Consider the following 16,728-nt stretch of genomic DNA (forward strand, 5'->3'; position numbering starts at 1 on the left):
GTTATGACTTTGTCTTATGACTGTGTAAGAAAGAATGATTTATTACAGTGGAGCAGAGCAGTCTGAACATATGATCAAATTTTGAGACCGACACTAAGGGCTCCTTTAACTAAGGTGTGCTAATAGATGCTGGCACTGCCATCTTGAACCTGGGACGCTAGGTCATCTGTTATATTATTGTTCCTTGATACTTCAATTTTGGAGATCAATTTGGGATCAGGTGAACAAAGTACTGGAAAATCCAGTGGCACTAACATATGACACTGTGCTATTTGGCACTTTAATGAGAGCTAAAAGTCAAATATCATCTCATAATAACAAACTTCTCTTTATTATGACAGGGGTTGCCATACAGCTTATTTTAAGGAATTGGAAAAACTGGGATCGATTAAACTATACCTTTTGGTGGGAGTCTCTGTGTCACGTTTTTAAAATGGAACATATTATGGCTATACAGCAGGGACATTATAAGAAGTTTCTGGATATTTGGGAGCCATTGACAAAATATTGCAAAGAGTGACTGTTGTTGATTTTGCCCCTTGATCATGCCCGTCCAGGGTGGGGGGTTGGAAATATTTTTAATCTTTGAGTACAATTTCTTGAATATGAAGATGGGGGGGGGGGGAGTGATATATATATTTGTCATAGATTACAATTTGATTGAATTTAGGTGCTTTTATAGTGTAATATGATTGTATAATATGTTGCACTTATTTTTGGTTTCAAAATGAATAAAGATTTAAAAAAAAATAAATAAAAAAAGATTAGCACGCGCTAACTCCCGCTCTACACAGAAAATATTAACACCAGCTCTATGGAGGTGTTAGCTTGTAGTGCACGTGGCAATGTAGCGTGCACTAAAACCGCTAGCGCAGCTTAGTAAAAGGAGCCCTAAATGCTGATAAAATGTGACTTGAGGGTTTCAACTTTCTTTTCTAAGTAAAGCAGAAGGTTGGTTTTTTTTTGTACTGCAGCAGCAAGAGAGTAAAGGCTTGGTTTTACAAAACCGTGGTAGCGAGTCCCAGCTCGGCAAATGCGATACAGCCCACAGGAATTGAATGGTCTATGTTGCATTTGCCACGTGGAATTAGCTACTGCGACTTTGTAAAAGGGGCCCTAAGAGAGGCTCTATAATCAAGTAAGCATGAAAGATCAATTTTAAATTAGCACAGATTAAGGATGATTAAATTCTTGTAGTCATCAATTAAACTGGACAAACACATTTGTATTTCTTGTTGTGCTTCTGCTTTCATTCATTTGCAAAATGAGACCCTCTAAAGAAAATTGAAATCTCACTCTTTATAATCACTCTTATAACACTGGAATTAAGCCCAGGCATGTATGTACTAAGGCACATAAATATTTCAGCTAACGTGGGTGTTTAACTTACATTAAAAGTGCCATTAGGGCTGTGAGAACTTGGGCACAAAATTCATCTGCATTATATATGATCCTTCATTCCATTACCACCATGCACAACCTCGACACTACAGCTCCTCTTCCCTCTGCCCAGGCTGGCAAGATCTTTCCTAGGCACAATCACTAATATCAGATCTACACTGTCTGCTCACATCCACTTAACCCACCCCACACCTGTGCTGAACCCACCACCTTTAGCTAGTAGTCTGCATCGGACAGGATTCCACTGAACTTTTCTTTACTGGTCTTGTTATATTCATTCTTACCCACCTTGACCACCTCAAAACCATTCTTATTTCACTCGATCTCACTGTAGTCTTCAATACCATTGATCACAATCTTAAGCTCTGCCGACTAACCAAGATAGGAATAAAAGATACAGCAAAGACTGGTTCAAATCTTCAAGTTTTTATTAAAATTTGATGTGCACGCATTGCAAATATTTCAAAGCGTATTACAAATCTAAAACTGGGGGAAAAACACAATGAGACTCATAATCAAAACATCTAAAAAGTGGCCTAAATGGGTACTTGGACGATCAAAAAGCCTGATCGTCCAAGTACCCATAACCAAAGCTGGTTTTAGACGTATCTAAAACCAGTTTAGGCCTTTCCCCTGCCTCTAAACGCATAGAGCGAAAAGAGGCGTTTTTAGAGGAGGGGAAAGGGCGGGAGGTGGGCCGACCTACACTTAGTCGTACAGCAGGTATAACCAAAGATTTAGGCAGGCTGTCTAGTTGGCACTTATACGTTTTGACTTAGACCAAGTCAAAACAGGTATGTGTCAAAAAAGGGGCCACTGAGTGATCGCGCTCCCACAATGAGCTCAGCGGCCCCAGCAACCTGGGACCAACCTAGCCCATGTGCCTAAGACCCCACCCACAGGAGGGGCCTAAGGCTACTGGGCCGATTCCGGTTGGCCCAGGTGCCTCAGGCCTCACCTGTGGGCGGGGTTTGAGGCGCCTGGTCCAATCAGGCCCCAAGGCCCGCCATTCGACAAATGGCGGGCCTGCTGAAAGGGCTTGGGACCCGTCCGGCCAACTGTTTTTCGGGTATGGGGGTGTCGAGGGTGGGGGTGGTGTCAAGGGGTCAGCGGGTGGGGGGCCAATCAGGGTTCGGGGGCGATCATGGGAGGGGGGTGCGCTGAGTGCAGGAGAGCCTGGGATCCCTCCTGCCCCGATCGAGTCGGGGGGTTTGGGTCGTCTCCAGGGCAGGAGAGCTTGGGCTCCCTTCTGCCCCGAGTATGTCAGGCGGGTGAGGTAGTCTCCGGAGCAGGAGGGCTTGGGCTCCCTCCTGCCCCAATTGTGTTGAGCGGGTGGGGTTTCAGCGGGGCAGGAGGGCTTGGACTCCCCCCTTCTTGATCCGATGGGGGGGGTAGTTCGTGGCAGGAGAGATGGCTCATCTCTCCTGCTGTGACAGCGATTCCAAGTGCCGCGTTTGGTGGCACTTGGTGATAATGCTATTGCAGCAGGGGAGATGAGCCATCTCTCCTGCCACGATCATTGCTGGGGTGTGTGTGTATTCTGTAACCGGTATTGTTTTTGACAGGCACCAGTTACAGAATCCAGTTTTTAGGTGAAGGACTGGCTCCTCCTTCACCTAAAAGGCCTGGCTTTGGGTGTTTGGTACTTAGGCTTTTTTGGGGTTTTATTATATGTCTTAAGTGTAGATGTAGTGGTGGTCTGGGCGTTTAAACAGCTGAAGATAGAGGCAGGCCATTATTAAAATAAATAAATAAAAAACCCTCCTTTTGGACGTTTTTTTTGATAATGGACATTTTCCCTGCTTCTATTTAGGGCCTTAGGCCACAAGGGGACTTAGATGTTTTTTTATAAATTATGCCCCTCTATGACTAGATTTCATTCTGTGAACAGAATTTGTCCTATTACTATTGTGTCTTTGCCTATATTGTTAAAAGTGCCTTACCAATTGTCTTTTTGCTATAATAAGTCCCAATGTAAAAATTTGATTTTCCATAGTTATTAAAATTGTCTTATTACTGTATGAAGAATGTGTCCATCGTTAAAATTGTCTTCATTTAAAGCTCTGTGTGCAATTTTGGAGGCCGCACTACCGTAAGGATGTGCTGAGAGTTGAGTCGGTTCAGCGAATGGCCACCAGGATGATCCTGGGGTTCAAGGATCTCTCCTGTGAAGACAGGCTGCACAAGTTGCGGCTATACTCTCTCGAGGAACGAAGGGAGAGGGGAGATATGATAGAGACATTTAAGTACATCACTGGTCGCATTGAGGTGGAAGACGAAGTTTTCCTTCTAAAAGGACCCTCGTCCACAAGGGGACATCTGCTGAAAATCAGGGGGGGGGGGGGGGAAATTTCATGGGGATACCAGGAAGTACTTCTTCACTGAAAGAGTGGTGGACCATTGGAACGAGCTCCCGGAGCAGGTGATCGTAGCCAGCAGCATACAAGATTTTAAGAATAAATGGGATGCCCACGTCGGATCCCTATGAGGGTAGCATAGAGGAGGGCAGCTTGGGGACGAGTGATAGAGTGTAGATTAGGGGATGGTTGTTGGAGTGGGCAGTCTTGATGGGCTATGGCCCTTTTCTGCCGTCATTTTCTATGTTTCTATGTTATCTCAAAATATGTTTGTCTTATCCTTATTTGAAGATGTTACTCCAATTATCTTATCGCTAACCTTTATTATGTATGTAAACTTGTAACCTGTTCTGTGCTTTTGGGAGGAAGGGCTAGAAAATCAAATAAATAAACATAAGAATAGCCTTGCTGGTTCAGACCAATGGTCCATCTAGCCTAGTATCCCATCTTCACAGTGGCCAATCTAGGTTACAAGCACCTGGCAAAAATCAAAATACAGTAGGGTGCCGATTATCTGGACTAACCTCAGCAGAGAAGAGTCTGGATAATGGAAAATCTGTATGATTGGACATTCTGAACATTACATGTTGAGCATTAGGGTGAAGGCTGTTGTGAGGAGTTTTGGCAGGCTTGGGGCATTTAGGTAGTGTGAAGGGAGGAGGGAGGGAGATGGTTGGGGTGGTTGAAAGCCAGTTATATTGTTCAGGAAAAAAGTAGCTCGGATTTGGGGTTGTAAAATTTGGTACTTGTGTCGGGGTGTGAGGTCAGTGAGACTGCTCTGGTGTGGGAAGGTATTTTTTTGGGCTGCTTGGGTTTGCAGTTTTCCTGTGACAGAGCTTTGTTCTGGCATTTTTTAGATTCTTTTTGTGCAACATGCTTGCTTACCAGCACTGTTGTGTCTTAGCGGGAGGCGCCTCCTGGGACCTTGGGCCGGCTTTGCCTTTTAGGTACGGCCAAACTATTTGTGATTATAATACAAAAATTTAAACAATAAAGAAAAAAAAAATCAATCCAGATAATTGGACATCCAGATAATCCAGAGTTTGGATAATTGGCGACCTACTGTAGTAGCAACATCCCATGCTACCAATCCAGGGCAAGCAGTTGCTTCCCCTATGTCTGTCTCAATTGCAGACTATGGATTTCCCCAGATTTACTGAACTATTAGGTAGACCTATTAATCACTGTAATTCTGACTGCTTAGTCCTGTCATTCCCAACTCTGAAAGATAAATGCAAGATAACTCATAGCAAATCATTTAACTATCAAAAGTATGGATCTCACTTCACACTGAAATTCGTACAATCACTGTATATGCACTATTCCACAAAAGTCTGAAAACATGACTTTTCAAAAATTCCCTGTTAGGGGCCTAAGAAGAATCAGACTTTGTCATTCTATCAAATAAACATTTATTACAATGTTAGTGGTTACTGTTTTAGATATCTTATATTACAAGTATAATTTTAGGGCGTTACAGGAAAAGGATTCACGCTGCTGTACTGTCTCTGTAGCTCTAGCTGTAGCAGCTCTCTCTTTCATATCCTGTAGTCTGGCCTCATGCTGCTGGACTGTTTCTGAAGCTCTAGATATAGCAGATCTGTCACGCAGCGTCGCAAGTCTTGTATTCCTTTCCTCAGGATTTTCTTGTGTACGCTGTTTCATTTTTTTAGCCTTTGATTGTACTTGGCCAATTGCCTTACGTTTCCTTGGAGGCATTGTTACAGCAATGACAGCCAAGCTCCTTGTGACATAATTCCCCAAGCTTCACAGTTGGTCAAAGCAGCTCCATCTATATAAATCTATATAACACATGCCATCCCCTTCTCACCCCTACCCCAGATAGTAAGTGATATGTATACCAAGTTTGGTTGAAATCTGTCCATGCGTTTCAGAGTTATGCTGGAACATACATACACATACAGATATATCCGATTTTAGATAGATAGATAGGATGTATTACTCAATGTAGCATGTATGATTCTATGTATAATTCTGTGTAGTGATATGCTGCTTGTAACATGCCTAGAACTCTGGTTTGTGTGGATTTGGTGGGATATAAGATAGAACATAACATAACATTTGGCTCTTCAGCAGATAAGGAATGACCTAGTGATAGAATTGCTGCCTCTGCACCCTGTGGTTGTGGGATTGAATCCTACCCCTACTCCTTGTGACCCTGGACAAATCACTTTATTCTCCATTGCCTCGGGTACGAAATAAGTATCTATAAATATGAGTATGTAAACTGCTTTGAATGTGTAACCACAAAAAGGCAGAATACAAATCCCATTCCCTTCATTCTATTCCTAGACATAGTTGTAGCTATCACTACTGCAACATCAGTCACTGTACTGAGTGCATCTTCTTCCTGCACTTACTGAGAAGCAAGAGCCATACCTTGTAAGGAAGAATCATATTGACAACCCTCTAAAGCTTGACCTAATACAACTGACTATAACGTAACATGGCGAGACAAGGCAAGTCCAAATCTGGTGGTGTTGGCTGAGATGGTACCATAGTATGAAATCTTGAAAGTGAAATCTCCAACTCAAGCCATGTGCTGTTCCAATGCCTCTAACAGCACACAAATCGACCTGGGCAAATCAGAGCCTCAGGCCCCTCCCCAGATGCACCAGGAAGGGGCCTAAGGCTCTGACTGGCCCAGATGCCTAATGCCCCTCCTATGGGTCATCCAGCCAATCAGAGCCTCAGGCCCCTTCCTGGTGCATCCGGGGAGGGGCCTGAGGCTCCAATTGGCCCAGGGAGGGGCCTTAAACAACTTTTGGACGATGCAGGGCAGATGGGAGGAGGGAATCTGTGTCCCTCAGGTCATCTACTTAGAGGTAAGGGGGAGGGGGCATTTGAGGTGGGGGGAGGTGTTGTATGGCAGGGGAGCACTTGGCAGTGGGAGTGGGCATCTTGCCCACTGCAGGAGGGCAGTGGGCAGGCGTATCTTGGCAGAGGGAGAGAATTGGCTTCTTTCCTGTTGCAGGGAGTGCACGCGGCCAGGCAACAGGCATTTCTTGGCAGCGGGTATGGGAATCTCTCCTACTGCAGGGGGTGCGAACGGCTGGATGACGACAGGCATTTCTTGGCAGCAGGAGAGAATTGGCATCTCTCCTGCTGCTGGGGGGGAGGGTTGTTGGTTGGCAGGTTGAGAGATTTAACATCTCTCTTGTTGTTGCTATTTTTAGGGGTTTTATAAACTTTTTTCTGTGCATGTGCCCATCGCTATCACCAGTGATAGGCACATGCAAATTTAGCGAATCTACGCTGCTGTCCGCTGACCTCATTTGCATGCACGATGTTTTGAGAATGTCTTGCTTTTTTCAATTCACTAGCAAAATGGCTGTGTTAGTGGACCATCACTTTTTAACGCGTTTTTTTTAGAATCCTGGCCTTAGTCTCTCAAATTTATTGCTATTTCTCACTGGAGTACATGTATTGTGCTCTTATCTCTTTGGGATGTGCATTTATTAAAACAATGGACCTGGTGTACCTTCCTCTTCAACTAAATGGCCATCAGCAGAGATATCTCTTTGCAACCAATAATGTCCATAAGCTACCATGAATGTCTAATGCAATTTACTGTGAATGTCCTTTTGTAACCCATTCTGAGATCATGGGAGGACAGGATAGAAATCTAATAAATAAATAAATAAAATATGCAGGCGCTGTTCATGCTAGCCTCAGTCCTATTTCTAGCCCTGGGTAACATAGTAGATGACGGCAGATAAAGACCCGAATGGTCCATCCAGTCTGCCCAACCTGATTCAATTTAAATTTTTTAATTTTTTCTTCTTAGCTATTTCTGGGCAAGAATCCAAAGCTTTATCCTGTACTGTGCTTGGGTTCCAACTGCCGAAATCTCTGTTAAGACTTACTCTAGCCCATCTACATCCTCCCAGCCATTGAAGCCCTCCCCAGCCCATCCTCCACTAAACGGCCATATACAGACACAGACCGTGCAAGTCTGCCCCGTACTGGCCTTAGTTCAATATTTAATCTTATTTTCTGATTTTAGATCCTTTGTGTTCATCCCACGCTTCTTTGAACTCAGTCACAGTTTTACTCTCCACCACCTCTCTCGGGAGCGCATTCCAGGCATCCACCACCCTCTCCGTAAAGTAGAATTTCCTAACATTGCTTTTGAATCTACCACCCCTCAACCTCAAATTATGTCCTCTGGTTTTACCATTTTCCTTTCTCTGAAAAAGATTTTGTTCTATGTTAATACCCTTCAAGTATTTGAACATCTGAATCATATCTCCCCTGTCTCTCCTTTCCTCTAGGGTATACATATTCAGGGCTTCCAATCTCTCCTCATACGTCTTCTGGCGCAAGCCTCCTATCATTTTCGTCGCCCTCCTCTGGATCGCCTCAAGTCCTTCACCAGATACGGTCTCCAAAATTGAACACAATACTCCAAGTGGGGCCTTACCAATGACCTGTACAGGGGCATCAACACCTTCTTCCTTCTACTGACTACACCTCTCTTTATACATCCCAGCATCCTTCTGGCAGCAGCCACTGCCTTGTCACACTGTTTTTTTCACCTTTAGATCTTCGGACACTATCACCCCAAGGTCCCTCTCCCCGTCCGTGCATATCAGCTTCTCTCCTCCCAGCATACACGGTTCCTTCCTATTATTAATTCCCAAATGCATTACTCTGCATTTCTTTGCATTGAATTTTAGTTGCCAGGCATTAGACCATTCCTCTAACTTTTGCAGATCCTTTTTCATATTTTCCACTCCCTCTTCGGTGTCTACTCTGTTACAAATCTTGGTATCATCTGCAAAAAGGCACACTTTTCCTTCTAACCCTTCAGCAATGTCACTCACAAACATATTGAACAGGATTGGCCCCAGCACTGATCCCTGAGGGACTCCACTACTCACCTTTCCTTCCTTCGAGCGACTTCCATTAACTACCACCCTCTGGCGTAGAAAAGAGCTTTTCAAAGTTTTCAAGGTTGGAGAGTGTCAGCATCCTAAAAATTGGGATTTCTTGCTCTTGGAATCATTTAGCTTAAGTCCATTTGCTTGCGACATCAGGATGCACATCACATAACCACTGGCCAGCTCATCTGTATGTACATATTATACACAGATAAAGTATGCACATACTTCAGGGGGCTGAGACGTACATATTTTATTCAGGCTCATATTTACATACCTTTTTTCTCCAGTGTATATATCATCCTATCTGATCGCAAATAGGGTGAAATTTAATATCCTCTTACTGACTTTAAAAGTTCTACAGTCTTCTGAACCACAATATTTATTGGCAAGAATAAAAATATTTGTGCCAAAATGGCCATTACGTTCCAGTCAGGACTCTTTCTTGGAAATACCTTCTCCTAAAGAAATTAAATATGAGTGCATTAGGACAAGGTTGTTTTTGCTGATGGCACTCTCTTGGTGGAATGCCTTACCTAAAGAGTTAAGAGTGGAATCAGATGTATGTCAATTTAAAAGAAAGCTGAAGACACTGCTTTTTAGGGCATATTTTTATTAATATTGGTACATTTCTAGCAGTCTTCATTAAGAGAAATTTGGGGTGGCTGAAAATTATGGTTATTTTAATATATGTATATGTGATATTTGTATATGACATTGCTTTGAAGCTGTGAATGCATTTTGAAATCACCTTGAACTGACTTGTGTCAATATAAGCAGTGTAGACATTTTTAATATAAAGAAAGATGTCACAGAACAATGAGTGGATTTCAAAATAGTCCAAAAGAAGACAGATTTTTTGGGGGGATTATATAGGGGTCATTTTATTAAGGTGTGGTAGCCGATTTAGCGCGTGCTAAAAATTAGTGCACACTAAACGCTAATGCGTCCATTATATCCTATGGATGGGATGGCGCGTGCTAAAACAGCTAGCGCATTTTTATAAAAGAGGGGGATAGCTTCTAATTTTACCAAGGGGTCCTTTCATCAAGCTGCGGTAGGGGTTTAATGCGCGTTAAACCGCCTGCTGCGCTAGCCGCTAACGCCTGCATTGAGCCGGCCACGGGGGTTCGCGAGTGATGAAATGTCCGACGCGCTAACCCTTGCTAGCGCGGCTTGATAAAAGGACCCCTAAATGAATTAACCATCAAGTCCAAGCGTTCAGGTATTATAAAACTCCTGGATATTGGTAATTTGCTGGACCAGAGATACTGCATCATAATTTTCTAATATCCCGTATTTTGTTTAAAATAAATATCCTTTGTATAGAAACACTCATATAAAGACTGCAGGGAAATTGTTGTGCTTTACTAAGAACAGTTTTTTTTGCAGAATTGATTTGTTTTGTGGATAGTAGCTCTCCATCCAAATCCACAGAGGGGCTTCTTAGTTTCCTGAATTATTGTCTCAACTGAAACATGGTTTTAAAAAAAGCATAATAAAATGAGTTTTAAACAATTCCAAGGGAGGAGGAAAAAGCGTAAGAAAAGGCAGGAAATTATAAAATTAAATACCTCAAATTTTTAAAAAGTTATTCTAAATTGACAAAATCCCTGAAGCTACAAATGAATATCATTATCATTACATTTTCTCTAAATAATTCAATAGGGCGACTCACATTTCTGCCAACTTGAAAATGTGTGTAATTCATTAAAGTAATATATTCAATGTACCCAAATAAAAAGTAAATTCACATGATGGTGATTTCATTTAAAAAAATGCAAAATATAAAACACAGTCCTTTTCCCAAACTGAATATCAAAATGAAAAACAATGCTTGCCAACAGATTCTGTGAAGCCATTTTACACTTTTCTTTCCTTTCAAACTTTTTCTTCCTGTACAATGCAATACAACACAGAGAGAAAAGGTTTTTTTCATTATTTGAGAAGGCATCAGTACTCAAGAATAGTGAACTGAAAACATATCCCACCCTGAATAAATTTTATATAGCATGTTATTTTAGATCATTAGTAGCTGGAATTTGACTTGTTTGATCTGGTAATGATTCCAAAATCAAAAGATGTGACATGAAGTCTCACACAATCCATTGTTGTGATCTACAGACAAGTTATGCAAGGCAACATTTGGTTCAGATCATTTCCCAACTGATACAGTTCTGCTTGGTGGGCTCCATGGAGGAGTTGGCTCATCTTCCAAAATAACTTGAAGTTTCTTCTGCTTTTTTGATATGATTTCTCGCTTTTCTTTCTTTTCCTGTAAACAACATTTAGAGATGTTTATGAAACTGTAATTTTGATAACTATGTAAATAAAATTAAATATATAGACAATAACTCTCTGCATCTGAAATGTTAATTAGTAACAGATGGTTTTATTGAGGTCTTTTTCTATTTTACAATCTAAATTTTCTTTCTTTTTTTAATACCACTACAATGGCATTGATGTGATCATTCTAGACACATAGGCCCCGATTCTATAAACGGTGTCTAAATTCCGCCTAATACTGAGCAGGACTTAGGTGTCCAAACTAAGTAGTTAAAGAGCCATTTAAGGTTCTTAATGAGTAATAATTGGTACATGGACGTTAAAAGGATGTGGATGCTACTTTGTAGGTGCGTCCACAATTTCATGGACGCCCATTGGGAAAACTCATGCCTACGGAATAGGTGTGGACGTGGAATGGATGTGCTCTGGGCGAGGCTTCAATATGGGTATCCTTCAATTCATTTGCATAATGCTGAGTGACCTAGGGTGTCCATCTCATGCCTACATTGTAGATGAATGAAAACTAGGTCTACTTTTAAGCATAGTTTGGACAGAACTTACGCACAGTTTAGATGTCCTTAATGCGATCTGCTAAATAGCTCTCTGAGTTTTTATTTTTGCTTTATTAAGCTCAAAAAACATTTAATAAGGCACCACATAAACAGGGCACATCAAAACAGATATACTGCATGCAAAACCTTCTATTTTTGTGGACAAACAGCAATGTTATTTGCTAATTTGAGGAAAACATCCATTAACTGAAGCAGAGCATAAGAAAAAAACACAGCTTTAGGTTTCTTGCTAAAAATCTACCCTTTTTTCTGACTAAACAATGCTCCAATCAGCTCATTACTGAAAACAAGGAAAGCACATGAAAAAAAAAAGACTGCATACATAACTTCATTTTCAAAAGCTTAAAAACTGAAAAAAAACAGATACAGACCTTAGCATGGCTTCTAGTTCATTGCAAATGGAGGTGTGCAGCTGCACAATGCTGACCTCATTATGAGATTATCAAGGTGCACCTGCAAGGTAGAATGCCACAATTAAAATATGTGCTGGGATTTGAACCTATGACCTCTGGAAGATGGGAACAGGGCTTTTACCCATTGAGCCACAGCAGCTTCCACAAATGTCTTTCTTCCTCACATCTGATATGATAGCTTAGGGATAGGCACGTGGGATCTCTTGCAGAGAGAAAGAGATAATGATTATTGCAGCTGGGCAGACTAGATGGGCCATTTGGCCTTTATCTGCCAACATGCTTCTGTGTTTCTGCTAAGCTATGATCTCAGGTATTTTCACCTTCACATGGCTAGGATCACTAAGCTCTCATGGTAGGAACCCCCATGACTGAAAAGAAGCAGCTGTGGCTCAATGGATAAAAGCAGTTTCCTCATCTGTGACTTCAGGAAAGGAGGACAAGGTGGTAGGGGTTGTTGAAGGGAGGCTGGCAGAGTGGACAGCTGGAAGGTTTGGTGGGGAGGTGACATGGTTGAGAAATCAAGGTGGATCTTGTGAATTTTGTCATGAAAGAACTCTGCCATCATCTGGGGGAAAAGTGAGGGGATAGGAGGTGGGGCACTTTGAGTAGAGTTGAGTGTGGCAAAGATACAGCGAGGGTTGGCACTGAGTTAGTTAAATGGTTGTAGTATTATTGTTTGGCAAGCAAAAGGTAGATTGGAAGGATGTCAGCATGAATTTGAAATGTAAGAAGTTGGCATGTGTGCGGAATTTAAGCCAAAGATGTTCAGAAGCTTGGGCACAGGCGCACCGGTAAGAGATTTTGGGGGTGAACTAGGGCTGGTGTTTGGCATGTCTTACAGGATGTGAAATAGGAGGGACAAGAGTATCAATAGAAGAGAGAATAGAGTTATAGATGACAGCTTCACTGACAGACTTGTTTGACATAGTAGTAGAAAGGAGGGATGAGACCTTAGTAGAGAGTGTGTCAAGGTCAATAGCCTGAATGTTCCTAAATGAATAGGTAGTAATTGGTCGGGTTTGTGGGGCGGGGGTGACGTTGTAACCCTTCTTCCATAACTCTTTTTGTAATCTGCTTTGAACCGAAAGGTAATGGCGGAATAGAAATCTGTAATGTAATGTAATGTAATGTAATGTTAACAGCTGATGGTCAGAGATGGTGAGATTCAAGGTGCAGAATTTGCTGATAAAACAGTTGGAGGAGAGGACAAGGTCAAGGTAGTGGCAGGTGGTGCAGCACAGCTGGAGATTGTATGAGGACATTAGAGCAAGAAACCTGGACATATAGGAGTCAGAGGGGTCATCAGCATGGATGTTGAAGTCGCCGAGGATTAGGGAGGGAGATGAGGGTTCAAGAAAGGAGAGCCAGGCGACAAACTGAGGAAGGAGGAGAAGGACTTATCAAGGGGTCGGTCAATGACTGCTACTCTGAGATAGAGAATGACACGGTGACAGAATTCATCACTATTCCCATCCCCGCGGATCACTGCGGGAAACCATCCCCATGCCATTCTTTAAGGAGAGAGGGATGAATCAGAGTATGAATGGCACAACCACTGACTCTCAAGCCTTGCATTAAAGAATGCTGGTGTAGAAGGACTGAAGTTCAGATAGACACTAAATAATGACAAAGGATGGTTTCCTGCCATTATCCACAGGAATGGTGATAAATTTTGTTACTATGTCATTTTCTACTCTGAGAGACAGAGGAGCGAATAGATGGATGGAGTGAACTTCAAAAGAAGGAGAACAGTGAGACTGAGGCACAAGAAGGGATTGATATTTACAAGATAGTGAGCTCAACACCGCCTCCATGACCATCTGTATGAGGCATGAGAAAAGTTACCCTCCATGATAAAGGGTGGCAGCTGAAGCAGAGTCTTCAGGGCAGATCCAGGTTTCAGTTAGTGCTATACCACCTAAGATTTGGTTGGCCCATGTGCCTAAGGCCCCGTCCATAGGAAGGGCATTAGGCAACTGGCCCAATTCCAGTTGGCTTAGGTGCCTAAGGCCCCTCCTATGGGCGGGGCCAATCAGGCCCTAGGCCCCTCCCTGGTTCATCACACAATGCACCAGGAAGGGGCAGGCCCACCTTTCGAAGGAAGGCAGGCCTGCTGGATGGATAGAGGGAGGACCCATCTGTACGGACAGCGATTAAGGTTAGTGGGGAGTCTGGGGGCGGGCTCGGACAGGGGAAAGGGGGTTCGGTGGGGAGGTTGTCCGGCAGGAGGGCTTTGGCACCCTCTTGCCAGTAATCACAGGGTTCGGGGGGGGTGTTCTTTGACAGGAGAGATTAGGCATCTCTCCTGCCTCGATCGTTGCGGAGGGGGGGGGGGGAACCACGAGAGTTCCAGGATTCTGTACCCGGTGTTGTTTTTGACAGACACTGGTTACAGAATCCTGCTTTTAGGCAAAGGACTGGCCCTCATTTGCCTAAAAAGTCTTGTTTTGGGCGTTTGGGACTTGGGCGATATTTTGGTTGAGAATGTGTGGTAAGGATAGATGTAGTGGCAGTTTGGACGATTACACTGCTAAATGTAAAGGCAGGCCATTCTAAAAAAAAAAAACAACAAACAAACTCTCATTTTGGACGGTTTTTTTTGAGAATGGACATTTCCTTGTTGCCTACTTTCTGCATCTAGGAACTTAGGCCAAAAGGGGACTTAGACATTTCTTTTGATTATGCCCCTCTTAGTGTTCCTATATGTAATCTAGTGAGTTTAATTTTAGCAGCATACACAGAATTTGTTGAAGCATCAAATTAATATCACCTGAAGATTTTACTAGAAAAAGTTCTAACTGCTACACTTACAAGCAAATAGTCAGCTATTTGCTTTGTTTATTTAATTTATGTTTTAACATTACAAATTGATCTTGCTGTAATGTATGACTTTCATCTAATGGACTGCATTAGAATACTGAAATAAGAAAAGCACAAAAAGCTCTCAGATAGGGCCCCTTTTGCAAAGCTACAGTAGCGATTCCTGTGCAGCAAATATGATGCAGTCCATTCAGTTCCTATGGGCTGTGCTACGTTTGTCATGCTGGGACTCATTACCACGGTTTTGAAAACAGGGACCCATAATTAGGTGAGAATAAGGCCAAGATACACATACTTTGAATGAATATAATGTATTATACTTTTCCAGTGTCCCAATTGTATATATGTTATGTTTTGTTATACTAATCAGGTTCTCTATTCTGCCTTTACCTGTTCGGTTCAAGGTCAAACTACATTAGAAGAGGTTTGGTCAGTTACAATGGATAGTTTGTAACTGACATTCAATAGTGTTGCTAGTACAGGTAGATCAGTACAATTATTAATACAGTGCAATCATAGTTACAAGTTCAAGTAGGTCATCATTGGCTCATCGTTATGTCCTTGGAGATGCATTAGTCAGTTTACAAATAGGCTTTTAGAATTGCCATTTCAGTTATTTCAGTGTTTGCTCCCTGTCTTGGTATAGAAATGCTTTTAAAGATTTTCTGACCCTGAGATAGTGGTCACAAGATGGTAGTATAAGTGGTAGCTGTTTCCAGCATTTTGCTAATTGATATTGGATGGATACTGTAATTTGTCTGTTAGACTTTACATTGTTGTATGCTGGGAATTTTAAGTGGAAAAGATTTCAGGTGGAATATCTGTTGGAGGCACCCTGGAGTAGGATGGCCAACTCTTTTAAGTAGTTGGGGGGGCATTGCCTGTCAGGATTTTCAAAGGCAGTGATGCCTAATTTAAACTTGATTCTTGTTGTTATGGGTAGCCAATGTAGTTTCATATGGTAAGACTCTAGGTCAGGGATGCCCAACACGTCGATCGCGATCGACCAGTAGCTCAGGAAGGCAACGCGAGTCGATCGCGGAGCCCATTCCGGGCTCCGTGATAGACTCGTGTTGCCGTCCTGATCTACTGGGCCGATCAGCCTTCCTCTCCAGTGTTTTCTCTAGGGCCTTTTAGCTGGGCGGTCCGCCCAGCTGTCATCTGCTGTTGCCGCCGCTGCTGAACATGAAAAAAAAACAAAAAAAAACCGGCTTGGAGATTTCAGCCCGTAGCAAACTTATGCTCCGTGGCTCAAACGTGTGCGTGCCGGCTTCCCTTCTCTTCCCTCCGAAACCGGAAGTTATGTCCGGGTGGGGGCGGGGGGGCGGCATGCACATGCTGAGAGCCCTGAAGCAAGCGTTCGCTATGGGCTAAGGCGGGAGAAAGGTTAGTGAAGCATTTGCTCTTCTTGCTGCCGGGTCCTGCCTACTTTCTGTTTCCGCGAAGGCAGGACACGGCAGCATTTCCCCCAATAGGTTGATCGCGATCTTGGGCCAATCAGCCTTCCTCTCCCCGACGGCAGAATTGACGTCGGTGAGAGGAATGCTGGTCGGCCGAAGCAGGGAGAGCTTGGGGCGTCGTCGGCTTTCGGCCCTGTTATTGGTGGCGGTTTGGGACCTGTTATTGGTGGCGGTTTGGGTCCTGGTCCCCGATGGCAGTGGCTTGGGGGAGGGCAGGGAGAAAGAAAGAAAAATGGCAGGCAGGGAGACAGAAGGAAAGAAGAGAAACAGAAAAAAAAGAAAGGGAGGCAGAGAGAAAGAAAGGGCAGGGAGAGAGGAAGGAAAAGTTGGGGGAGGGAATGAGGTCTGGAGAAGAGGAAGCATACAGGCTAAAAGAAGGGAAGAAAGATTGAATGCACAGTCAGAAGAAGAAAGTGCAACCAGAGACTCATGAAATCACCAGACAAGGTAGGAAAAATGATTTTATTTTAAATTTAGTGATCAAAATGTGTCTGAATTTATATCTGCTGTCTATA

General features: G+C 43.0%; 1 protein-coding gene across 8 annotated transcripts in view; it reads right to left on the minus strand.

The window, feature by feature from the left end:
* Positions 1-8,890: 8,890 nt before the first annotated feature.
* The window catches only part of MAP9 (microtubule associated protein 9), a 208,716-nt gene continuing 200,878 nt past the window's right edge, over positions 8,891-16,728 (minus strand). For 7 of the 8 annotated variants that reach the window (XM_033941213.1, XM_033941203.1, XM_033941260.1 and 4 more), the window contains one exon: positions 8,891-10,937. In XM_033941213.1, the coding sequence (XP_033797104.1) occupies positions 10,818-10,937 (120 nt within the window). In that variant the 3' untranslated portion in view covers positions 8,891-10,817. Of the gene's footprint in view, positions 10,938-11,891; positions 11,974-16,728 lie in introns of all 8 variants that reach the window. The other variant, XM_033941233.1, reaches the window with a different exon arrangement.

Source organism: Geotrypetes seraphini, chromosome 1 (assembly GCF_902459505.1).
Source record: "Geotrypetes seraphini chromosome 1, aGeoSer1.1, whole genome shotgun sequence".
In the NCBI taxonomy this organism is placed as follows: domain Eukaryota; kingdom Metazoa; phylum Chordata; class Amphibia; order Gymnophiona; family Dermophiidae; genus Geotrypetes; species Geotrypetes seraphini.